The sequence below is a fragment of the Sorex araneus genome, chromosome 11 (assembly GCF_027595985.1).
Source record: "Sorex araneus isolate mSorAra2 chromosome 11, mSorAra2.pri, whole genome shotgun sequence".
Taxonomy (NCBI): domain Eukaryota; kingdom Metazoa; phylum Chordata; class Mammalia; order Eulipotyphla; family Soricidae; genus Sorex; species Sorex araneus.
In genome coordinates this window covers 28260745-28286796 of record NC_073312.1, presented here as the reverse complement: position 1 = coordinate 28286796, position 26052 = coordinate 28260745, and the positions used below count along the sequence as shown (strand labels likewise).

Sequence of the window (26052 nt, the reverse complement as noted above, 5' to 3'; positions counted from 1 at the left end):
ATTGAAATTGATTAGATAATAAAGCTCCAATACTAAAATCTCTAAGTTAAAAAAATTATTTTTTGTGTGTGTGAAAAATTTTCTATCGTATCAAGGGATTGCTAAATCCTTGTCTAAGGAGTTACTAAGCTGTTTGTTGCTAGTTGAGCCTTCTGTGTCATTGTTTTTCGTTTGTTGAGTTTAGTTGGCTTCTATCTTACTTTCCCATATAATCGGGTGTCTTCCTGCTGGAATTTCAGTCCTAAGGAATTAGGAAGTGCCCAGTACAGAGACTTCAGGACGGTGTGGGCCAATGAGCTGGCATGACAGCAGCTGTGGGAGATGGGCATAGCTTCCGGGGTCTCTGTAAGCACAGGGGTGTGTGTGGGGGGGGGCAGCTCACCCTGACTCCAGAAAGTACCAGAACTCTCAGCCTGGACATAGGATACCTACAATTTTTCACAGTTCGGTGTGTCTGCAGAGAATATTAGTGAAGCTGTGGAACTGACCCCTTGGCATGGCTGCCGAAGTGGGGTATGGGTGTGTGTGCCCGGGTTTCGGCAGGGCAGCTACATGGCCTGGCCCCGTCTCAAGGGCACCCACAGTGTTTTCAGCCAGAGGAATTGGTGTATCCATGAATTTTGGTTGCTTTGCTTGCATCTCCTCAGAGATTTACCGACTTTGGCAGCCCCGACGGCTTGCGAGGCCAAACATCATTCAGATCCACGGCCCCGTGAATGATTTTGGGGGTCTCTGGGGAATTGGGTCTTAAATATTTCTTTCCATTTTCTAGGTATATGACAGTGGTATGTGAACCTCACCAGGAAAGTCCTGCATGAGCTGGAGATAGGGTCTGGCTAGACAGATGAGGATCATACATAAACCCAAGTGTTGGTCTAACAGACTATTTGAAGCTGATGTGAGGTTGCTAAGCATCCCGGGAAAATGTACCCACCTGTTAATACACCATCATGTGTGACTACATAGAAACTTACATAATTACTGTGTATTATCTGTTCCCCTAATACACAGAAAAACATGCAGGCGATCCACATGAAACATTCTTTTTAATTAAACAAAGCTTGTTTATTCATGAACTCATGAGTGCAAGGTTGATGAGCTCTAAATGTCACTTGTCTGTTTCTTCTAAGACACAGCTGCTCAGGGTGACATGTTCTTGAGGTCCTGGAAGACCACGTGGGCTGCGTTGCGTCCGGCGGCTCCCATGACACCTCCTCCTGGAAAGGAACCATCTAGGAACCAAAGCTTCCTCCACCCCCAGATCCCTCTCCCAGGGTACAGGCAGGGCCAGGGCTCAGAGGAACCGCCCAGTGGAGTAGCGGCCTGAAGGAAGGAACTGGGGCCCTGGACAGCAGTGAAGCTGATCTGGGCTCCCTTCCTGGTCCCTGTATCCTCATCTACACCCTGGGGGATGGTTGGCGGCACAGGACAGACAGGTTCCCTCCACCAGGCAGAGAGCACATGTGCCACGTGACCACAAGACTCTAAACTAGTGAACCTTTTAAGGTGAGGGGGGAAGGGAAGGAGAGAGAGAATATGTGTGTGCAAGAGAAAGAAAGAAAAAGAGAATGAGAGAGAAAGAAGGAAGGAAGGAAGGAAGGAAGGAAGGAAGGAAGGAAGGAAGGAAGGAAGGAAGGAAGGAAGGAAGGAAGGGAAAGAGGGAGGGAGGGAGGGAAGGAGGGGGGAGGGAGGGAGGAAGGAAGGAAGGAAGGAAGGAAGGAAGGAAGGAAGGAAGGAAGGAAGGAAGGAAGGAAGGAAGGAAGGAAGGAAGGGAGGGAGGGAGAGAGGGAGAGAGAGAGGGAGGGAAGGAGGGAGGGAGGAAGGAAGGAAGGAAGGAAGGAAGGAAGGAAGGAAGGAAGGAAGGAAGGAAGGAAGGAAGGAAGGAAGGAAGGAAGGAAGGAAGGAAGGAAGGAAGGGAAGGAAGGAAAGGAAGGAGGGAACGTCCCGGGGGTGTGGCCCCGGCTCACTCACCAGGATGGGCCCCACTTCCGCAGAGGTACAGGCCGGGGAGAGGGCAGCGGTGGCTGGAGTGCAGGGGCACCGGGCGGGTGAAGTAGAGCTGGTCCAGGGCCATGGCCCCGTGGAATATGTTCTGGGGAGGAGAGGCCCAGTCGTCAGCCTGGGAACATTCCTGCTGGGTTTCCTCCCCGCACCCCCAAAACAAGGCTCCTCTGGGAGGTTTGGAGCAGGGAGAGAGAATGGGTTCATGTCTTAGGGTCAGGATGGACTTGCCCAGAGGCCTTTGGGGGGAGAAGAAAGAGCACGTGGAACTGGGGGGGGGGGGAGGCATTACAGAGATCTCAGCGGTTTCCTGGTGGTCTATGGATTCCCCCACTATCTCACAAATAACAGAACTTGACTCTTTGTTTGTTTGTTTGATTCTTGGCACCCTGTTTCCTTGGTTAAGATGCCCCAAGAGGTTGGGGTGGCGCGGTGTGTGGTGGGCAAGCTCCAGTTGGGGGTGTCCCAGAAAAGGCAGCTGAGGCCTGAGCTGGTGTGTGCACAGGCCCAGAGCAGAGTAGGAGAAGGCCTGTGCGTGGGACAGGAAGACAGTTTCTCTGGATGTCCCCACAAGGGCGCCCTCCTGTGGCCCCACTCATGGGCCTGGCCCGGTCTGGCCTGTTCCCTTCCTCAAGTCCCCGCTGCTCTGGATGACACCCCTCGCCTCGCCACTGGGAAGGGTCCTTTACCTCTCTCCTCCCCGGGCCTCTGTGCCCACTCTGTTTCCAAGAGAGCCTTGGCTGCTGGCTGGGCCTTCCACACCCAACCATCTATCTCCCTGCCCACGGTCTGGTCACCTGGATCTGGGCCCGCACCACCCAGTCAAAATGGGGTGTGAGATACATGTTTTGTTGAGGTTTTCAGTAGCCTGTTAGGAAGTGAGAGGGGGCTCAGGAAATAGCTGAAATGGATGGACCATATATTCACATGCACCAAGTCCCATATTTGATCCTAGGCACCCCATGTCCCCCCGTCTCTACCAGATGTGGCCCTGGTTGCCCCAGCCCCTCGGAGCCAGCAGTGTGGCTGGGAGTGGCCCTCAGACCCCTCCCCACCAAGCACTACTGGGAGGGGGGGCGTCATCCCTTCAGACTTAATGAGTGTCCAGGATCTATATGTTCTAAGGGGTTTTTTTGTTTGTTTTCTTTGGGGGCTTGGGAGCCACACCCAGTGATGCTGGGGTCCGTTCCCGGCTCTGTGCTCAGGAGTGACCCCCAGCAGGGCTCGGGAGACAGTACGTTGTGCTGGGATTGGAACTAAGATCAGCTGCATTCCGGACAATCTCATTAACCCCTGTCCTATCCCCTCAGCCCCAGGTCTCCTAAGTTTTACTGAGCTCTAATTAAGATACAACAGTCTCCCGGTTTTAGTATTCATGTTATTTTAGCTATCAAGTCATAATTAGCCATGCCGTGGGAATGTGGAGAAATGATGGCCACGAGCTTAGTGACAATCATCACCTCACCATGGACAACTTTTGAGAGCTGCTTGCAGAGCCACGGCATAAGGTTGTTATAATATGTCACCGATAACACAATGCTTTATTTAACCCCGCAGGTGAAATGTATGGTCATTTTAACAGGTAACCAACCTACCAATCACCGACAAGACATTTAACCTCGACTCCATGCTAAGCCTGCAGGCCCCGCACACACACCTCCCGCTGGCCACAGGAGCCCACTGTCTGCTCTGCTGTGCCTGACCTCCCAACTGCTTCCTTGGCCTCTCGTCTCATCAGGGTCTGACCAAGAGAAGCTGGAAGACTTGCTGCCTGACAGAGCGCAGCTCCCTCTGAAGAAAGTTGGCATGAGAGGCTGGCAGGGCTAACCAAGCATCTGGGTCCTTCCAGGTGGCCCTCTCGGCATCGTTCTCTCCAGCTGCCCGCCCCCAGTCTTCCTTCTGACCGCACCCCTGTAACCTTCCCCACCATGGTCTCTGCTTCGGTCCTCCCTTCCTCCTGCATTCAGGGAATGGAGGGAAGAGAGAGAGAGCCCAGGATGCTTGCCAAAAGGTGGGGGGTGCCTGGGCTGGAGATAGAGTACAGCAGGTAGGGTGCTCACCTTGCATGTGGAGAGTTAAGGGGTTAAGGCTCAATCCCCAGCATCCCATATGGTCCCCTGAGCACTTCCAGGATAATTCCTGAGTGCAATTTCCAGAAATAACCCCTGAGCATCACTGAGTATGGCCTCAAAACAAAACATAAGGTGGGGTGCAGGGGGGAGACTGTGATGAAGAATCCCTGGGTGTATACTCACTCCTCCGGGAAGCCCAAAGATTCTCTCCAGGTCAGGAGGTGTGAGGATGTCTCTGCCCAGCACAGATCTCTTGAAGCCAGGGGCGTAGGCCTCCACGCAGTCAAACACTGGGCGCCCACAGCAGGACATAGGTGGTGCGGAGGCAGAAGTGGCATGAGGGTTGAACAATGTGATTAAACTATTCCCTTTAAATAGGTTGATTTTCTGCATAAGCAAATTCTATCTCTATAATAAAAGCAAAACGGACCACACCCAGGCAGCACATTCAGGGTGAGACCAGAGCCCTGCCCGCTTCTCCTCCTTGCTCCAGCTCTCAGCACAAACTTACTTGTCTTCCCCAGCCAGACAAGCCTTTCTTTGCCTCAATGTTTGGTCCAAACTCTTCTCTTAGTTTGCAATGCCCTTTGTTGCCTCGCCAACTCTAACTCATCCTTGAAACCCCAGCTCGAAATGTCCCTTCTGGGATTGGAGCGATAATACAAGCGGGCAGGGTGTTTGCCTCACACACGGTCAAGCCGGGTTTGATCCCAGCATCATATAGGGTCCCCTGAGAACTATCAAAAGTGATCCCTGAACGCAGAGACAGGAGTAAGCCCTGAGCACTGCATTGCTGAGTGTCCCACCCCCCTCCGACACACACACACACACACACACACACACACACATGCATGCATGCACGCACACACACACACCACCATCACCACCACCATCACCTCCACCAAAAGTCTCTTCCTTTAGAAAAGTTAGGAACCAGTCTGCTCTGGCCTCACAGCTTTTTCCTCCCAGAGCACAGCATAGTCTGTGCTTGCTCTCATTCCTAATCTCCCCGCTGGAGTATGAGGACTGTGTGGGTAGAACTGTCTTTCTCACCCCCCTGCCTGGACCCCAGCTGGCATTCACTGGGCTGGTGCTGATGTGGGTTCCTTCTCCACTGCCAGGGCACAGATCCTGTTCAGCCTGAATGAGGAGAGGGGACAGGTCCGGCCGTCACTCCGGACACCGGCCTCTCCCGTTACCTTTGTCGGCGTACGCGTTCCTCTCCTGCTCGTCCCAGGCCTTGCCTCCTGCCAGGGTGTAGGGTGTGTACTGAGTGAAGAGGGAGATAACATGGCAGCCAGGAGGAGCCAGGGTGGGGTCCAGCGAGGAAGGGATGCAGAGCTCAATCATGGGCCTGCAACCAACACGGGGCAAGGGCGGGTCAGGTCTGAAGCATGCAGCAGCCCACGGGAAGTAGCTGTGGACGATGAGGGCCCGGGGCGGGTAAGACCGAGGCCAGGTCGATGAACCCTGAAAGCAGTGGACAGTCCCCAAGGCACAAGTCTAGCCACCGCCAAAGCCTTGTGGACCCCTCCTAGATTCTCCCCGACTGGGCTTCCAGACCTGGGGACTCCAGTGCCACCTGCCTTCCTAAGTGTGTGGTTTGTGTCCCTCCTCCTCTGCCCAACGACCTGTGCTCTTGCCAGGTAGGGACCTTCCCGGTGAGTGATGGGCCGGGCCTAAGGCAGCTGCTGTTCAGGAGCAGGTTTTAATCAGCCCTCCTGGCGGATAAAGCCTTCAGCAGAGCCACCAAAACAGGGCCCCAGGCTGCCAGACACCCGACAGAACAGTCCCCTGCCCTCTGGGGGTGGGGGAGGTAAGTTCCGAGCTAAGTTCTTTCTGATTGACGTTCTCCCGAGAGTCCATTTTTCCTACCTTCCGGCACCATCGTGGTTCAAGGCCTTGGCAAAGGAATGCTCCCACGCCCCTCACTGCCAAAGCTTTCTCAGAACTAGATGTTGAGGCAAAAGTGCCCAAGCCTACAAGCCTGGGCTCACCTAACGCTCCTCCACACCCCCAAACCGCTCGGCCAAGTGAACACCCCAGAGAATCTGCCCTGCTCAGATTCTCACCTGAGTTGCCCAGGGTGTCCCGAGCACTTCCACCCACATTCAGGAGGTCGAGGCTGCCCACTGGTGTGTCTGGGCAATGGTTACTCCCATCCCAGCCTACAGGGGAGACTTTCCGGAAACCCACCTGCCAGAAGGGCGGCCACCTGCGGCATCCTCGTAGGCCTGGTGGAGGAGGTGGGTGTCCTCGCAGTTCAGGTGGATGGAGCACTGGTGGTGAGGCAGCGGCTGGCCACCAGCAGTGTTGGGGGCCGCCAGGAAGCTAGGGAGTCTGTCGACGGCCACTGAGGACCGAGGAGCAGAGTCAAGACCCAGAGTGGGGAATGTCCCCCCTCAGCTCAGGTCTCACGGGAGAACCCTGTGATCCGGTGCTGCTTACCGTTGATCTTGGTGACTGGTGACTGCGTGTCCAGCTGGGAGATGCTCTCCACAAAGTCCTCGGGAAGCCACGTCTGGAAGGAGTTCCCATCCAGGCCTCAGGCTAGCTGGGGTTCTCAGGTAGAGCCAAGCCGCCTTCCTCCTTTTCTCACACTAGTTCCTCACCCTCCACCTCAGGAACACTCCTCCAGCCTTCAGAACTCAGCCAAATCCCCTCCGCTGGGAAGCCCTCCTGGACCCCAAACGGCTCAGCGCTAACCATTCCTTCCTCCCGCTCCACCAGCTGTCCTGATAGGACACGGCCCACATCAAGTCCTGCTTTGGATACAGTCAGTGGTCTGAGGGCCTCTGTCTCCTCTGGCCTATAAGTCTCACCGGTTCCCCCGTTGCCTTTATAAGGGGCTTTCCAGCAGATGCACGTGGAATTGTATTGACACAATAGCTCCCAAAGAGATCCTTTGCACCCAAGAGTGGTTGGGGTCTGCCGCCTACACACGATTGTCTTGTCTTGTAGGACATTAAAGGTGTGGTTGTGAGTCTTTGCCCATCCCTGCCCGTGCCCCGTGATAACACCCTCCTGCATGACTTGGGGCTGGACCGTGTGAGCGAAGGCAGTGAGACCATTCCTAGCGACCTGGGGAGAGGGAGTCTGACTCAGGTGGAGTTGGTTTGCTTCTCTCCTCTGCCAGACCCTGGGCACACGCCTGGATCATTGTGCTGGAGGATGGAGACACAGAACTGAGCAGACTCATCCCAGCAGGAACCAGGTCACCATGGCTACAGCCAGCCCAGTTCCCTGCGCAGGCCCGTGGCGGCAGGAAGATGCATGAGGGAACCCAGAGAAGTAGGACTCAGCTAAGAACAACTGACTTCTGCGACTCTGGCTGCTACGTCAGACACAGTATGGATAGGTGTGTGCTTGTCGGGCAGCGTTCCCGGGGCCGCAGGTAACTAACACAGGCCAAGACTTGGTCAGAAGGGGGGACATCTGGGGAGCAGGAAAGCCAGAGAAAACGTTCTGGGCTGAAAGTCGGAGCTAGGTTTCAGCTCTGGCTCTGCCTGGGCTGTGGCCGTGGTGGCCATCCCTGCCCTGCGTGGCCCTCTCTTCCCCGCCCGCCACAACACTGCCCTCCCTGTTGGCCACCCACCTGTCAGGGAAGGAGCCACCACTTGGACTCCCCCCTCGGGGATGTGGCACGTGCATTTGCCATGCTTCTCGTCCTGGCTCCCCAAGCACTCCCCCACCCCGACTCCCCACCTCTGTCTTGGCAGGTATCTGCCCCGCGGCACTGGGACTCACCTGGGGTGTCAGCTTCAGGAAGGTGATCTGCGGTGAGGCGTTGGACAGGACCACCTTGCTCCTCACCTCCGTGCCGTCCTGCAGGACGACTCCGTGTGCGCGCCCTCCACTGTCCACCTGCACCGAGGCCACCGTCTGGCGGCCACAGGAGGGACATCCCAGAAAAACACGTGGAAGGCAAACCCAGGTTGCACCTTGGGAGGGTCCTACTACCTGCGCCGACCCCCCCCCCCCAGCCCCCAGGTCTGTATCTCCTCTGTGGGGCTCAGTCCGTGGGTAGGTGAGGGATGGGGCTCTCAGTGGTCAGAGGACCTGGACCCTGGCTGGCAGCCGCCCCGGTACTAACCGCCATAGAGCCTTGGCTTTGAGCCCTGCTGTGCCGGGGACCCCCAAGCCTGACACTGGGGAGGTCCTCCTTTTACGACACTGGGGTGCAGGGAGAGGGAATGTTCACCTTCGAAGTGAAGATACTTGCTCCGTACGCTGTGGCCGACCTGGCGATGGCATCCGAGAGGGCACCCATGCCACCCTGGACATAGCCCCAGGCCCCAGGGACCCCCTCGAGGCCCCCCATCACATGATGCAGCAGCACATACCTGGGGAAGGACCAGCAGAACCCGAGGCTGAGGGGCACTGCTGGCCACCAGGCTTCCCGGTCAAGCGCCCCTTCAGCCACCCTCCCGCTGGGGACTCTTGGAGGGTCCCACCCTGCCTTCTCTTCCCTGAGCCACATGTCTGCGCAGGGCTGGGGAACCCACAGTGCTCCAGCCTTTCTGAGTCTCTCAGCCCCAGCCCGCATGACCAGCTCCCCCTGCATCTCCTAGCGGCTGTTTCCGAGACAGCATCTGAGACTCGCTCCCTTTCCCCATCTCCCCAACCTCCTTCTGCCTCAGTCTTCTCCAGTGAGGATGCCTCCCCTTTCTGGGCCTCCCCGCACCCCTACTGCTCCCTGCCACCCACTCCCTTCAATCACCTGCTCCCCCTCTCGCCCCTCCAACCTGCATCCTATGTCCTTGCTGCCCCCACAGTCTCCCAGCCCTACTCCTGGCCCCTCGGACAGCACAGCCACGTCCTCCTGATGTGCCCCTTCTCCCACACCGCCTCCCTGCAGACCCCCCTTCATGCCAGAGGACCCTGGTCTCCCTCACAGCCCAGCTCTACTCCGGCCATGTCTCCCGTCATCCACGCGCTTGGCAGCCAGTGCCCGGAGCTCCCGCCTGTCCCTCAGCCTCACCCTGGCCGTGCTCCCCCTCCGGCCCCACATTCCCACCAGCCTCCTTCCTCGTGTGGTGCATTCCTCCACCCCTAGTCTCTTCCTGATGCAACCGCTCTTCCTCACTTTCCCCGTTTATTGCCCCGAGCCAGTCCTGGTGCCGGCACCCCCAATCCACACGCAGCTCTGGGTCTCTCTCATTAGGGTCTCTGCTCAGTTCCTTGCCCACCCTCAGCACTCAGCGCAGGACAGTGCTCCATCATTGCTCATCGAAGGAACTAATGAGCAATAGGCAAATAAGTTCCAGGACCATTTCAGACAGGGCAGGGGCCTCCGGGAGACCCACGGAGGGGAGAATGAGAGGCCCCGGCCGGGAGATCCCAATTGGCAGGGTGATCACACTCATTTGCCCAAGGAACAGAAATTTGCCAACCTCCGCCTTTTCCACAGGCCCGGGGACTTTGGGAAGCTTCAAGGGTGCTGAGAGCATCCAGTGGGTGCTCGGTCCCTCAGATCCAATTATATCTTCTGCTACACTGGAAATGGTCCAACCCTTGGCAATAGCCTTTGAACGCAACACATGTGCACACACACATGCACGCTCAAACATACACAGGCACACATACAGGCTTACCTACACACATACTTAGGCACACGTGTGCATGCACATACATACACACATGTGAACACTCTGCACATGCACACACGCTCCTCCTTATAGGGTCGACCAGTCAGATCACAAGAGTTCTCTGTGCCTGGCTGGCCCTCTTGGCATAGTCCAAAGGCAGCGTCCGGAAGGGGCCTGGGCAGCTGCAGGTCCCGCAGCCCAAGGAGGGAGGATGGACAAAGGGGCATCTAGGGTAGGGGAGAGATGGGAGGAACAGAGAGAGAGGGAGAGAGAGAAAGAGACAGAGAGACAGAGACAGAGAGACAGAGAGGGAGGGAGAGAGGAAGTGGGAGAGGGAGGGAGAGAGACAGAGAGACAGAGAGGGAGGGAAAGGGAGAGAAAGTGAGGGAGAGAGAGGAAAGAGGGAAGAGAGAGACAGAGGGATCAAGGGAGAGGGAGAGAGGGAGAGAGAGAGAGAGAGAGAGAGAGAGAGAGAGAGAGAGAGAGAGAGAGAGAGAGAGAGGAGAGTGGGGGAAGCTCTGAGGGGTGAGATACGCCGTCGGGGTTGAGGTGGGGAAGGAGCTTCCCTGAGTAGGAATCAGGGGCTGTGAAGAATGATTCAGGGGGTCAGATTCTGAGCTGGCACTCAGCTGTGCTACCCCCAGCTGCGTGTGTAGCACGAGGGCCCATCCCCAAACCCAGTGCTCAGATGTGCGCTGAGGGTCCAAGGACTTGCAGCTCTGGGTTCTGTACCAGAGCACAGGTGGGTGGGGGTCACTCTCACTCACCCACTCCCCGGGGTGCGGGGGCTCAGCATGGCTCCGATCACTGCGTCTGTGGCCAGGGTCGCTTTGAGAGGCTCAGACTCGAACCACTGGTCCAGCACCTGGAGAGCAAAGCAGCCAGGGGAGGGCCGGGGGCTGCGGGCGAGGGGACCCTGCCCTGGGGGTCCGGCCTGAGGCTGGGGAGCCCCTCACCTTGGTAATTGGAGCTGTGAGGACCTGGTAGTACTGGGGCAGCTGGGGTCCCAGGATGCGTCCTGAAAGAGAAGGACTTGAAGCTGCGCAGTGCTCGCGCCAACCCCGAGAAGCTCCCGTGAGGGTTAAACGACTCCTCTGAGCTGTAGCTCGCTGGATACACTCCAGCTGCACCCTCTGATCTGGGGGAAATATCGACTGGCTCATTATTAGCCCCTCACTTTTAACGCTGTCAAATCAGGGCCTTGGGAGGCGGCCAGGCGGAGAATCCATACTCCCGACACCCTTCAGACCATCCCTGTGGCGAGCTGGGCTCAGGCCCGAGGGGTCATGATCACTCCCAGCAACAGCCCAGGCCTCACCGGGGGCTGGCCAGGTGGGGATGGGCCTCTTCACTTCTCTCCCGGGACGTCTCTGGCACCCCGGCAGGATGCCCATGAGATCCCAGGGGGCACCCAGAGGTGTACCACCCAGAAGCTACCATCCACCGACATCGGGATGCCTGTGAGCAGCAGAGGCCGTACCCGGGGGGCCGCTGCCCCTCATCCCTTTCTTCACTTGGGGATGGTCCTTGTGTCCCCTCCAAGGGGCTCTGAGAGGGTCCCTGCAGGGCCCAGCACCTCCATCCACAATGGTGACCCATACCGAATCACAGACTGGCACTGTCTCCTTCTCTCTCGGGCTCTACCGCTTTCCCTGGTAAAGGACCCTTCAGAATGACCACTTGTACATCAAAACCTCTGTCGGGGGGTTGGGGGTGGTGAGCACTGGGTGAGACTTTCTCAGTAAAACGCTCTGGGCCGCTGCTTGTAACCCAGCACAGCTGGCGGCTGCCTTGGAGCTTCAGGGTTCCGTCCTGGAGACACACGGGTCCCGCTCACTGACAGTCCCTCCCAGGCCTGGCTGTGGACCTACCTGCCTGCAGCAGCGGTCGGAGGGTGGGCAGAGACCTGAGCCTTCGCAGGAGGGAGCCCTGCTGAAAGGCGCCCGGGTCCACAGGGGGAGAGTCCAGCAGAGGGTCCACGGCCAAGGCTAAGCGGTGCATGAACGTCTCATAGCCGGGAAAGGCCTGAAACAGAACCTGAGTCTGGGGGCCTGGAGCCTAGACTCCGCCCCCTCTGGCCACGCCCCTTCCCTGCCCTCTGCTCCGCACGGCACCCCTGCCAGGCTTTGTGGTCTCTCCCAGCCCGGCGCTGGTGGTGCCCGGGGCCCTGGCTGTGCCCAGCTGAGTGTGGGTCTGTGCAGCTCTCAGCATCAGGAGGTGGGGCAGATCCCCGGGCAGAGGCAGGGCCGAGGCAGGTTAACGCCGGCCAGTACGAGGAGCACCCTAGGGCGTGGGCGCTTGAGGCGGCCCAGAAGGCGGCTTCATAGGTCTGCCTCCGCCCCACGTTGCTACATGTTGTGGCTGAAAGCAAGACCTCGGCCCTGTTTTGCTCATTCCTAGGGTCCATTCCTAGATCTGTGCTTGGGGGACCAGGAGGAGCCCGGACCTGAATGTGGGTCGACCACATGTGAGGCAGCAGGTTCCCCCCCCAAACCCTGTGGGCCCCCATGGCCTATGTAACTCCCTCTCCATCCCCTGCTGACGGCTCTCTCCTGGCCTGCCAATCTCCCACTGCAGGAGCAAGGGCCCGTGGTGCTCCTCCATCAGTGCTCACCACAAAATCTTTCCTTATGACTGGGAAGGAAGCCGCCCAGCTTCCTTCCCTGCCTGGGGCACGGGAGCAAGGATGTCTGATACCCCTGAGGCCCCGTCTCTCTTCTCAGCCCAGAGCACTTCATTTTTTGATTCGTCTACACACACTTAGGTTATAGAGAGAGAATGTTCACGGGGTGTAATCTGTGTCCTTCATCCTCTTCCCGGTGCCCGATCTCAGAGGCTTAGCACAGGGCACAACCCTTCACAGGGTCCGCCCGGGCTCGCAAGGAAGCAGGAGGCCGGGGTGGCACCACTCTCCCTACCTGGGCGTCCTTCTGGGAGAACTGGGCGATCTGCTTCTGGTTTTCCGCCATGTCTGTGCCCAGCAGAAGGGACCTGGGCGCCTTGCCCCCCGCATCCCCTTCCAGCATGGGGGTGAAGGAGTAGGGATCCCGGAGGTGAAGCTTCAGCCCATGCTTCTGCAGAACACAGACAGCACAGTCCATGTTTAGTGGGACCGGCAGCCTCTGCCATGGACCTTCTCGTGTCTGCCTGTGTGACCGTCTCGGCTCCTCCATTCAGATTCCCAAGGCAGGCCGCCCTGGCTCGGATTGTGTTAGTGTAAGTATAAAAATCTCTCCTGCCCATGACCCCTATGGCAATGATATCAGAGGATGCCATACTAGACCACACGCCACACGCCACTCCATCCCACACCACACTATTGATGTACCATGTTTTACAACACCACACCACTCTATCCTAATAGAGCACAATTCACACTACACCACACACACCATACCACACTATACCACACCACACCATACCACACCACAACATTGATATACCATACTACACAATACCATACCACAGAATACCACACCACACTATCCTAATAACACACAATACACACCACACCAAACCCCACACTATATCATACCACACCACGCTATCGATATACCATATACTATATAATACCACACCACACTATACCACACCACATTATCCTAATAGCACACAATACACACCACCACACCGTACCATAGCACACTATACCACACCACACTATCTATACACCAAACCATACAACACCACACCACACCATACCACCCTGAACCATACCACATACCACATGATAACACACCATGCACCACAATACTAGACATAAAACACAAACCACACCATACTACACTATGTCACACCATCACTATACGACACTAAACAACACTATACCACACCACACATCATACCACACCGTATTACACCACACTATACCACTACACTGCAATGCCACAATACACCCATACCACATCACTCCAAACCACATCATACCACACACCATCTCCTGCTCTGCCATACCAAACCACACACATACCACACCATACAATGCGATACTATCCCACCCCACACCACCCCACACACCATGCAACCTTGTGCTAGTGCGGCTACTAAAATCTCTGCATACCTCCTAATAACCCAATGCTTATAGCATCCTCACTGCAAATGCAGTGACAGAAGCTCAGAGCAGTGAAGTACCTTTCCCAAGGTCACATTGGAAGCGAATATGGTTTCAAGAGCGCATCTCTGTGACTCCAGAGCCCTGGCTCTCAGCACTAGTCTGTAAGTGGCCCCACTCCAGAAATAAATAATTAACATTCAGAAAGACACGAAAGAAACGTTTATGTGAAAATCCATACTTAGAAGGTAGATAAATTATTCACATTAAAATATTGTATTTACTTTGCGGATTCATTTACTCCAGGGTCGTTTTAAATGGAGATTCCCTTGGTGCATTTAAAAGATGATTTGATATACAAATATTTGACTAGCACACAGAACTTTCCAAGTCACATCCCAGTCTTTAAAAGAGGTACAGCTCCTCCTCCTCCCTCTCCCCCTCCTCCTCCCTGATCCTCTTCCTCTTCCTTCCCTTCCCCCTCCTCCCCTTTCCTCCTTCCCTCCTCCTCTTCCTCCTCCTTCTCAGAGGATGCCATACTATACCACAGGCCACACGCCATTCCATCCCACACCACACCACACTACCACCTCCTCCCCCTCCCCCTCCTCCTCCCTGCTCCTCTTCCTTCCCTTCCCCCTCCTCCCCTCTCCTCCTTCCCTCCTCCTCTTCCTCCTCCTCCTCAGAGGATGCCATACTATACCACAGGCCACACGCCACTCTATCCCACACCACACCACACTACCACCACCTCCTCCTCCTCCTCCTCCTCCTCCTTCCTCCTCCTTCTCCTCCTCCTCCTCCTCCTCCTCCTCCTCCTCCTCCTCCTCCTCCTCCTCCTTCTTTTTCTTCTTCTGTCACCCCAGGGATGCTCAGGGGTTACTCCTGGCTCTGCACTCCAGAATTACTCCTGGTGGTGCTCTAAGGACAGTATGGGATGCCCAGGGATTGAACTCATATTGGTCACGTGCAAGGCAATAGCTCTACCCACTGTACCATCGCTCTGGCCCCCAGGGCCCCTTTTTTTAAGCACTTGATTGAGGCATGACTGCCACACAAAAAGCTATACTTATTTAAACACAAACAACTTGGGGAATTTGACCACAGAGCCTTCATTCCCCAGGTACGTGGCCCACTCTCTGACTTCTTAGAGGTCTTTGCTCAGATGTTTTCTATTTTAGCAAGGCTTTCGCCCACCCCCAAGCCCTGCCCAGTTACCCTACTTTATTATTCTGGGGTATAGGTCATCTCCTGTCCGCTTTCACACGCTCTGCCCCCTTCTCCACTGGGGATGAGTATAAGCTCTTTGCGGCCAAGGGCCTGGTTATGTTTGTGCTTGTGGGCCCAGCTCTCGGAGGCAGTGAAATCAACAAATGCGTGAAAGTGCAATAAACCATCATTGCAGACAAGGCACAATACAGAAGCGAGCTTTGTCTGTGGAAGTTCTAGAATAACACAAGGAAACCAAAGAGTTTTTCAAGAGGCATAGCTGAAGTTTCCCAAACTGGAGGCACTCCCGGTGGCAGGAAGCCCCCGGTTGGACAATCTGGGGAGATGAATCCAAACGCCTGTGGGGGGCTGGGGCTGGAAGGCCTCCTGGGTCTTCTAAGACTTCTAAGGGCATTCTGACACTGCAGTGGGGGAGTTTTAGAGTCGGGGCTATCCCCTGACTCCCCAGAGCTCCCTCTCGAGGGCACCTCTGTCCCTCGCGGGGGCACCTCTGGCACCTCTTGGCGTCCCGTGTGTTGCCAAGTCTCGCTGGCCCTGCTTATCTCCATCTTTGCTTCTTCTTAGCCCACGCTGCCACCTTGTGAACCAAGGTCACAGCGGCCTCTCTGGCCTATGACCCGTGACCTGCAACCCTTGGCTGACTTCCCCCGCAGCCCACATCTGTGTCTACTGACCAGTCAGGAAGCCACAAATCCCTTCGCTCCACTTCCTGACGCAGCCTCTCTACCTGCTCCCCCACAGAGCTCGGGACAGAACCCCAGGCCCTTGGTCTAACCGGCATGAGCCCGCCTCTGGCGGCTCCTGCCTCCCCCGCCCCTCCCTCAGGCCAGCCGCTGCCCTCCTGCTCGGCCACACTGACCTTCCTTCCACCTGTGCTTCTCCACTGGACTCCCACAGGAACTCTGCCAGAGAGTGACTTGCTGGCACTTGAACATCAGCTTAAGTGTCCCTTCTGCAGAGAAGCCATCCTGTCACAGTGTCCCCCCTTCACCTAAGCAGCCTTTCCCCAGAGTTCTCTTACCAAGAGTAGAGGCCCTACCTCCTTGGTCACCCCTGCAGCCTCTGCCTATTTATTGGAAACATAGAATAAAGGCATCAGTCACCAGCTCCAGCCCAGGGGGCTAGGTGGGCGGTCCAGGGGAGGGTGGGGCTATCTTTCTGCAGCCTCATTTTTCTCTACGGCTACAATTATTGTCCACTGGCCATGCCCCAGGTAAAGCATTAATAATTACAAGCTCTAATAATTAATAGCTGTGCTAATAATTAGCGAACATACTAACCGCCACAGTGGAAGGTCCTGACTCTATCTTACAGGTGAGGAAGAGAGGTTCCAGGAGGCCAAGTTATATGGGGGAAGGCAGAGGCGTGCAGACCCTACCCCAGGCCCTTGATCTCAGACCCTGGCTGGAGCTTCAGGAAGGCTTGTGTCTGGAACCCTCATTCACTGAGAGGGCAAAGTGCAGGCGGCGTGTGGGACTAGCAGGGTTCTAGGATGCCTGGGGCAGCAATCTGGACTCCAGAACCAGGAGGAGGAGTCCCTGAGATCTGCTTAGGTCCTCTGAGAACCTCCTTCCCTCATCACGAGAAGCAGACAGGCAGGTGAGACCCAACTCACAGAGCAGTAGCACTGTCCTCCCGTTGTTCATCGATTGCTTGAGCGGGCACCAGTAACGTCTCCATTGTGAGACTTGTTGTTACCGTTTTTGTCATATCAAATATGCCACGGGGAGCCTGCCAGGCTCTGCCGTGCAGGCAGGATACTCTCAGTAGCTTGCCGGGCTCTCTGAGAAGGACAAGAATAGAGCAGTAAGTCACATTAAATCCCCTAGCTCATGGGGCCAGAGCCACAGTACAGCGGGTAGGGCGCTTGCCTTGCTCGCAGCTGACCAGGTTTGACCCCCAGCATCCCATATGTTCCCCCGGGCCCCATCAGGAGCAATTCCTGAGTGTAGAGCCAGGAGTAAGTCCTGAGCATCATCAGGTGTGACCCCCTTCCCCATCCCCCAGCAAAGCAAAACAAAACAAATAAACCCTGTAGCTGAAACTTGTCATGGGTACAAATAAACGCTCTGGGGCTCGACCATAGACGACAGACTGGAGTATGTGCTATGCCTGCGAGAGGAAGAAAGAGTCTACCCTAGTACGGACCCCTGAGCCTGAGGTGGAGGGGTGAGGGGAGGAGAGACGCTCAGCACAGAGCTGAGGGTCCTGAGGGTACCTATCACCACCTGGTATGGATCTCCAAACAAATAATAATAGTAGCACTGTAGCACTGTTGTCCCATTGTTCATCGATTTGCTTGAGCGGGTACTAGTAATGTCTTGATTGTGAGACTTGTTACTGTTTTTGGCATATCGAATACACTATGGGTAGCTTTCCTGGCTCTGCCATGCAGGCAAGATACTCTCGGTAGCTCTCGGGCTCTCCGAGAGGGACGGAGGAATCAAACCCAGGTCGGCCGCGTGCAAGGCAAATGCCCTACCCGCTGTGATATCACTACAGTCCATAATAATAAGTACTTTCTAAAGCACTAATTATTTTAGAAAAGAATATTAATGGAGTTGACCTCCTAGAGTTGCCCTAGGAGGTCGCCCCGTCTTTGGAAACTGGGGCTCCATCCTGGAAACCGGGTGTCTGGGGGCACCAGGCAGCAGGGCCAGTTCCACGTGCCCATTCACGAAGCCCCGAATGAGAAGTCGGACCGTGCACTTACCTCTCTCTCTCTCTCTCTCTCTCTCTCTCTCTCTCTCTCTCTCTCTCTCTCTCTCTGTCTCTCTGTCTCTCTGTCTCTCTCTCTCTCTCTCTCTCTCTCTCTCTCTCTCGCTTCTAGGGAAAGATGCTGTGATAAAGACTGCTTTCAAATGAGCCATGTATTTCATGGAGAGAGAATAATTGCTGAAGTTGGAGCAATAGTACAGCAGGTAGGTGCTTGCCTTGCACACCATATGGTCCCCAGAGCCCAGCAGGAGTGATCTCTGAGCAGAGTCAGGTGTAAATCCCGAGCACTTCTGGATGGAGCAACCCCCTGCTCCGGCTCCCCCTGCTTTTATTTATTAATAAAAGAAAAAATAATCGTGTGAGAATTTCTGTTCTGTGATTCTTAGTTTTCATAAGAATGGTTTTTCCAGAGAAGGGCCTCCCCCAAACCCTAACACACACATACATACACACAACACACACACATGCACGTACACATATACATATGCCCACGCGCACACACACCTGTACACATGTGCACACACACACGCACACATGCACATACATATGCCCACAAGCATGCACACACAAGCACACACACGCACGCACACATGCACACACACACCCACATACATGCACATACACATGCATGCACACAAACAAGCACACACACATCTATATATGCCCGCACACATGAGCACACACACACACACATACACTCTGGCCTCCGTGCATTACATTTCTCAAGTGCCTTCAGCTGCTGTGTGGTACGGTCTAGATTGACAGCCAGGGGCCATTCCCAGACCTCAGTGGCCCTCTGAGGGACAGCTTCCTCTCTTCTCACTGCCACTGACCCTGAGGGGCCCCTGAACCATTTCTTCTGGAGGTGTGTGGTTCAGAGACCCACTAGGCCTGGGTCAGCAAGAGCAGCTGAACAGCCACGACTGGCAGCTGAGCAACTCGCTGAACTTCTACCCACCCCCTTGAAGCCAAGGGCTGTGTGGACTCTTGCACGGGCCCCTGTCTCTGGGTGGTGGGGTCCATGCTAGCGGCAGGGGGGTCTGGGGCTAGGGGAGGTGAATGGAACCTGTGGGGCGGGGGGGGGGGGAGGTGCTGAGCTGGGCAAGCCCGTGGACCCACTGAGGCAGGGTCTCAGAGCCCCGGGAAGGTGCTGCGGAGAGAGGAGAGGGCGGCTCTGGGCTCCGGCTTCCTGCTCAGGCTGCCGAGAATGGGAACAAGGTGGGCGTTTGCTGGCTTGGTCCTGGGGCAGCTTTGGCAGCCCAGCGGCTCCGGGCTCCGGGCAGGCTCCTTGGATTCAAGGCAGACAGTGGGGGTAAGGGAGGAGGTAGGGGCGGGGCGGGTGGGGTCTGGGCGGGAGGGAGCAAGGGCAGCACCAGTGGCCGTGCAGGGGACAGGCAGGCCTGCGGTGCAGGAGGAATGCGGTGGCCTGAGCGTAGCGGTGCTCGCTCCCGAACAGGTTTGGCCTCTGAAGAAGATGTGAGGTGGGATGAGCCCCTCCTGGACGGGGCCGCAAGACGCCAGGGAGGAGAGAGAACCCGGGGCCACTGCGCCACATGGCAGGACCCTTCTCGAGGACGGGGATGCAGTGACCCCACGCAGACGCACGCTCTGTCTGGCCGGGGGCAGAGGGGACCCGGGGGCTCCACCTTCAGCTCCAGGTCCTTGTAGATCTGAGGTCTCAGCAGGGAGAGCAGGTAGGACGCTCGCGAGAACTTGAACCCTGGAAACAATCCAGGAAAGCGTCACCCAGGTACCCGGGGTGGCCCCTGCCGCCCCCTCCACCCCCACCCGGGGCTCACCTGGGATGATCTCCTCGGTGACAGCTGCGCCCCCGATCAGGTGGCGCCTTTCGAACACCGCCGTGCTGACCCCCAGTCTCTGCAGGTACGCTGCCTGAGGGCACAGGGGCCTTGGATCCCCTGGGGCTGGCTCGGGGCCCCCCCATCCCTCCCTCCATACGTTTCCACTCTCCCAGGGGCCTCTGTTTGTTTGTCTAATTGGGGCCGCACCTGGTGGTCCTCAGGGCCTAATCCTGGCTCTGTGCTCAGGCATGATGCCTGGTCGAGCTTGCGGCGGGGCCGTGTGTGGTCCACAGGGAATGACCCTGATCCATCCGCCCTGGGGTTTCCTCCCACGGAGTCCTGGGGCTGATGCTAAGAATACCCCACTCCGCCCGCCTCCCGGGGTGCCGAGGGAGAGCACTGCCTGAGCGGGTCCCTAACAAGGGCTCGCTCTGGCCCCCAAAGCGTGCTCCGGGGACCGCGTGTGACGAGAGCACAGCTCTGCTCTGGGGGATCCGAGACACCGGGTTTCGCTTGGGTTTGCTTTAGCGCTGGGTGGGCAGGGGAGAAATGCCAATAAACGTCTGTGAGTGACACTGGCCGCCAGACCTGGGCGAGTCCTTGCCCTCACCTCCACCCCGGCTCCACCACCGTCTGGGACCATAGGAGTGGCGCAGCCGAGAGGCCGGACGTTAGGGAGTCTGCTGGGCTCCAGCACTCGTGGGCAGGGGGCCCTGGGCCCTCTCTCGGATGCCACAGTAAATTCGTAAAGTACAAACTCACTTGGTGGCTGGCTCACATGCCTGGCTGCTGAGGGGCTGAGGCTGAATCTTGGTCCCTCTGGGGGTGGCCCTGGTGGCCCCCAGCACTGCTGGGCCTGAACACACCAATCATCATGCACCTCCGTGCACTCCCTGAAAGTGCCCCCCCCCCCAGAGCCTGGAGCACTGGCTGGGGAGCCCCACACAGAATAAATCAAGTTCACTTGATGACTACTCTGTGGTAGAGGCTGAGCGCAGCATTGTGTTTTATCTGCTGAGCCCTGGACACAGACACGAGGCTGTCGCCCGTTTCACACATGGGCATACTGAGGCTCAGTGAGGCCGGGCTGGCCTCCAGCTCACAGTGCCGATGGGCAGGGTGCAGGGCACCGAGGTCGCCAGTCCAGCTTAGAGTGTGTCCTGATGAGTCCTCCTTGAGAGGAAGGGCAAGAGAGAGCTGGAGCTGGCGGCTGCCTCCCCTCTGCCCTCTCTCGGGGCTCCCTCTGCACCCCGGACCCAGAGAGACCCCCAGGGCCAGCCCCCTGCTCTCTGGTGGCTGTGCTAAAGCGACCCCCTTCCTCAGACCCCCCATTTTCACCCGGGGCCCTAGTCCCGCACAGGCTCCTCTACCTGTCTGTCCAAGACGCCCCGTCTGCTGCTTGTGGGGAGGCTCTCCCCAGCCCATCACCTAAAAGGGCTGTCTGGGGCTTCAGCTGGGGGCAGTGACCCCGAGTGCCTCGGGAGCCTCTAGGATTCACCCCACCTCTGAGCACAGCTTCCGAGGCCAGAGCCCCGAAGCAAAGAGCCCCCCTCGGTCTGTTGGCCCAGACCAATGGACCCATCTGTGCCTGCAGGATGGAGCCGGTGAAGCTGGGAGACAAAACGTGCTTGTAGGCGGTTAGTGTGATATCCTGTGTGCGATCTAAGTTACGAGTTACAGATAATACACTTATAGAATATATAAACGCATAGAGTATTATACACACCTGCATTTAGTATTATATAGTAGTATATCTGCTTGTCCTAATATCTTTTAATAAGTATTCCCAAGTATATTTGATATATGTTGATACCTTGATATTTTTACATGAATGATGCTCTCTTTTATTTTTTGGCTTTTGGGGTCACACGTGGTGATACTCAGGGGTTCCTCCTGTCTCTGCACTCAGGAATCACTTCTGACATTGGTTGGGGGTCCATATGGGATGCCAGGGATCGAACCCTGGCTCAGCCACGTGCAAGGCAAGCACTTTACCCGCTGTACTATCACTCCAGCCCTGAATGATTTTTTTCTATTAAAGACAAATGCCTTTTATTTTGGGGAGCCAGATCCAGTGAGCCCAGGGACCACTCCTGACAGTGCTTTGGGGAGCTTATGGGACACCAGAGATGTGGACCTGGGCCAGAGGCCCTCCACTTAATTTAGTTTTATTTAGTTGTTTTGTTTTAGGGTCCCGCCTGGCTGTGCTCAGGGATCACTCCTGGCGGGGCTCAGGGGACCATGTGTGATGCTGGGGGTTGAACCAGAGTCAGGGGCGTGCCAGGCAAGGGCCCTACCCTCCGTACCGTGGCTCCCGCCCAAGCTCAGTGTCCTGAGTGGCAGACTGGTTGAGTGATCTGTCAGGATGTTAAGGAAAACCGACAGGCTTGGCCATCTGCAGTTTAGCACGTGCATTTCTGAGTCCCTGGCACTGACACTGACAGCTGTTGCTGCCTGAGGGGTACCCCACGTGTGTGGTGTGGCTGGCCCCCCTCTGGCACACCCCAGGCCTCCTCTGTGGGTTCAGGCATGGCCTCAGGCCCGCCCACCCCACCGGCTCTACTGGGACTAGCAGGGGAACAGCGGGGAGGGCCTGGTGCCTCCGTCCCACCAGCTGCCTCTTGTGTCCGGGGCTCCCTTTGTGCCCGCCCGCTGCTGGCTGCCTAGACACCCCCCTCACTATGAGGTGTCGGGGGTCCCACCCAGCCTAGAACCTGGACCCCTGGCTCTGTACTCTCCACTTCACCCCGGCTCATCACCTACCCCTGAAAGCTCCTTGATCCTCGCAAGGTCACGGGGATCCCTCAGGCAGCAGGAGAGGGCCCACCCCCATCCTTGTGGGCCACACCCCATTCCACCCACTGGCCACAAGTCAGGGGGGGTCTGTCTGTGTCTGTCCTTCCCTCCCTCCTGTCCTCTGGGCCCTCCTCATGCTACCCCAGAGCCTCCCGCAGGGCCAGGTTGAGATGCTCAGAGTGGGGACTCACCGCCACCAGCCCGTTGTGACCTGTAATGAGATGGAAAAGGGAGGAGGCACAGCTGGTCAGCAGGTGGACACATCCCCGGAGCAGTGAGGTCACCCCTCCCAGGCCCTAGGCCCATGAAGAGCCTGGAGGACAGTAGAAACTCGGGGACTCTCTGTCTCGCAGCTGGATCTAGGAACAGCCTCTAACTCTGGTTCTGTGGGGGGCTAGGAAATGGCCAGTCAGGGTCAGCAGCTGTGGCCCGTAGCTCCTTGATTCTTGCAAGGTCACGGAGAGGCCAGAAGGAGCCCAGAGTTCCCCAGACAACCCCTTGTGGACTTCCTTGGGGTTCCCGGGGCTGAGGGGAAGGACCATCCGTCACCCTTCACTTGGCCTTGGCTGGGAAGACAGCAGAGAGGGGGTGAGGCCAGTGTCTCCTGAGAGCACCCCACCAGCCGCGCGGGTGTGCCCACTGTAGACCCAGAGGCTTGACCCACCTGGTTTGTCTTGGCCAAGCCCCACGGTGGCCAGGGAGAGCAGGAGAGTGGGGATGGGAAGGAAGGGAGCTCGGCTTCACTGTGTGCCATGGAGAAGAGGCTTGAGGGTGCAGGGCGGCCCAGAGGTTCCCTTCTACAAACAGGGGAGCTGCCCACCTACCCTCGGTTAAGAGGAGAGCTGGGGATCCCCAGTTTTCACTCACACCCTTTCCGGAGTGGGGACCTCCGAGCTGGGCTTGGATTAGCATTGGGTCAAGGAGAAAGGGTCCAGATCCCTCCTCAGTATCTACTTAGCAGGAGGGGATTCCATCCCCCACCCCCTGCCTTCACCAGCTTCAGGGTTGACAGGACCCCCAGCCTGAGCCGAGCTGTCCTACTCTCTGGACAATGGGCGGCAGCTGGCCATCACTTGGGTGTGGGGGTGGAGGGACGCTGGTGTGGCTCTCTCCTGTCTTCAGAGGTGGCTGCCGGCAGCTCTGTCCTCTGAAGCCGCGGGCTCAAGGCTCCCTCGGGCTGGGCTGAGCCGGCTGGGCCTTCCTTGCCTCTCAGCCCCTAACCAAGTCTCCAGAGCAGAGTTTTCGCAGCCGTTTTGGACCCGGCCCCCAGGAAGTCACCTCCATTTTATACCGTGACCGCTCATACATGCACATCTAATCATCTCACAGGAGTCAGAGTTTGGTGAGCCGACAGTAGGCTCTGGGGGAGGCAAATTTGGCTGTATTTCGATTTTCTTTTCTTTTGTATATTTGTTTTGGCCACAGCCCATGGAACTCAGGGCCTGCTCCCGGCTCTGCACTCAGGGATCACTCCTGGCAGAGCTCAGGGAACCAAATGGGGTGCCAGATATCAAATCTGGCTTGGTTGCGAGCAAGACAGGTGCCCTACCCTCTGCACTATTCCTCCGTCCCTGGGTTTAGATCTTCAAAGCTGACTTGCGTGCTATTTCACATACTTTGGGTCCTTCTCATGAAAGAGCTTTGGGGCCATGCTCCATGGGCCTGTGAGCAGATTGTATCTCTCCTCAGATGAAAGGTTGAAGGTTGCCCCTAGAGCTGCTGTTTTTTTGGGGAAAGTGTGGCCCAGAGGCATTTCAGCTACCCCAAGCCTCCAGCTCCACCATCTGCCGGGTGGGCTGGAGGCCTGGCATGTCGCAGAACCACAGGGAGCAGATGTAAGACTCCTGACCTGGCGGCCCTGAGCAGAGCACTATCTATCTGCTAAAACGAATCGAGGCTTCCAGGCACTGGGGCCAGTTTGCGTGGGCCTAGATACAGACAGGCTGTATCCGACAGGCCAAGAGACCAGCATCCTGGGTTTTTCTCTCCCCGGCTACGCTGTCTTCCCTCAGACCCTGAGTGCCACCCGGCTGCTGGTGGCTCCCTCCCTGCCCTCACCCTGCTGAAGGGCTCCAGCTGCCTGTTCAGCTGATCTTTGGGGGTCCCCAGGCTCAGTCCTGCCGGAGGGCTCTTAGAAGAAGCTGCCCTGATTGTGGGGTCCCCATGGTGCGGGGCTGGAGGGGCCTGGATCAGAGTGTCTTGGTATGAAGTGGGTCATGTGGTGACCTCTGCGGGAGGGGATGGTGGGGGGGAATCCACACACTTCGAAAGTCAGCACCTTGGTTACCTAGGTCCAGAGCTGGCCTATGAGCTGACCTCCCAGGTCACTCGGCAGCAGATTTAGGCAAAAGACTCACCAGGCCCGTCTCGAGGGAGGCCCCCCAGAACAATCGCGACTTAATTCTATGCCTTCAGTGTGTGTGTGGGGACAGGGGGCTCCCCGGTGTCAGAGGTCATTCCTGGTGACACTTAGCCCAGCAGTCCGGGTTCATGAGGATTGAACTCGGGGTGGGGGTGGGCGGTGTTTGCAACTGCAAGGCACGTGCCCAGCCCTTTGAGGCCTTTCTCTGTCCCCCTCTCAGTGAAAAATACATAAATCAAGTCCCCAACCAAACAACAAGGATAGTTCCAGAACTCTCCTCACTGGTCAACTTCAGCCACAGGCTGGCTATTGAGTGCTGGCAGAAATCACACTCAGTTAGGGTCCATGGGCTCCCTTGTATGCCGTTCAGAGCACACGTGGATGCACACACGCAGGCTGGAAAAGTGTGAGCCTGACTCTAGGTTTGGTGTCTGTCCTCGCCTCCGGCATGTGGACACTCGCATGTCCTCCTGCAGAGCTGGCTGTTTAAACATTCACCTGCACGCAGCTGCTCTGGGCGTGCAGAGAGAGAGAGCTGCCCTAAGGCCGCGGGGTGAGCCCCTCCTGGCCCTCCGCGGGCTCTTGGAAAGGCTGCAGGAAAGTGGTCTGAGGGGGCCGGGGGAGGGGAGGGCGGTACTGTCTGCAGCCTCCTACACCCAGACGAGCCCAGCCCAGCACAGGGGCGTCCCCACGACAGCGCCCAGACGCAGAAGGAGAAGGTGACAGCCCCCTCGGCATGAATTTCTGGTTCCACATCTGAGTCTCCGTCACCCTTTCGGGGACCTCACCATCCTGGGTGCCCTATGTCAAAGGGACAGTGGGCCTTGGGGGGGGGGGTCCTCACGCTCTTCCTGCCCAGACCCCAAGTCTTCCAAGAATGCGGCGGCCACTGGCTGACTTGGCTGGAGACGCCCCCGGAACCGGCCCCCGAGACCTCCCCAGTCAAGTCTCCCCAGAGAGGCAGAGGCCCCAGCACCCGCCCGGGACCCCAGCACGGGAGCCCCGCACCCCAGTTCCCCAGCCCCGGGGGCGCCTAGAGGAGGAGGAGGGAGGCCGGGAAGGGTCCTGCCCTCGGCAGGCTCGGCCACTTTACCTGCTCCGATCACCACCGCGTCGTACTCGGGCTTCGGGTGGGCCCTGGCCTCTGAGTGGGCGCGTCTCCCCACGGGGCGGAGGGAGGCACCCAGGCCCCTGCACAGGCCTCGCCCGCTTGCCGCCATCTCTGTGGGGGACGAGGCCAGGGGGTTCCGTGCTCCGGGTTACGTGTGGCCGGGCAGGGGGTGGAGTGGACAGCAGAAGGAGGCCGGGTTGTGGCAGGCTGGCTCACGGGGCTGGCCAGGTCTAAGTCCAGGGGGAATGGGGAGGAGCTGGCTGCTCCCGGGCTACGGCCTCAGGAGGAGTCGCCACTACAGCGGTGTGTGGGGACCCAAGT

General features: G+C 57.4%; 1 protein-coding gene across 1 annotated transcript; it reads right to left on the bottom strand.

Annotated features, from left to right (window-relative positions):
• Positions 1–1140: 1140 nt before the first annotated feature.
• On the bottom strand, positions 1141–25840 carry PYROXD2 (pyridine nucleotide-disulphide oxidoreductase domain 2). The gene is made up of 16 exons (XM_004616420.2): positions 25714–25840; positions 22450–22469; positions 19460–19553; positions 19307–19380; positions 12580–12735; positions 11533–11686; positions 10618–10679; positions 10429–10526; positions 8275–8416; positions 7821–7955; positions 6522–6594; positions 6270–6426; positions 5273–5427; positions 4257–4363; positions 1972–2092; positions 1141–1217 (listed from the first exon to the last, which is right to left on the bottom strand). The coding sequence occupies exons 1-16, from the start codon at positions 25838–25840 to the stop codon at positions 1141–1143; spliced, it is 1752 nt and encodes a 583-aa protein (XP_004616477.2).
• Between the last annotated feature and the right edge of the window lie 212 nt (positions 25841–26052).

Bases quoted from the DNA above. Each gene is read 5' to 3' on its own strand.
- PYROXD2 (XM_004616420.2), bottom strand. From the start codon at position 25,840: ATGGCGGCAAGCGGGCGAGGCCTGTGCAGGGGCCTGGGTGCCTCCCTC. The intron at 11,687-12,579 runs GTAGGGAGAGTG...GTTCTGTTTCAG, and splicing joins TCTCCCAGAAGGACGCCCAG to GCCTTTCCCGGCTATGAGAC. The intron at 8,417-10,428 runs GTGAGTGAGAGT...GTCCTTCCCCAG, and splicing joins CCCCGCACCCCGGGGAGTGG to GTATGTGCTGCTGCATCATG.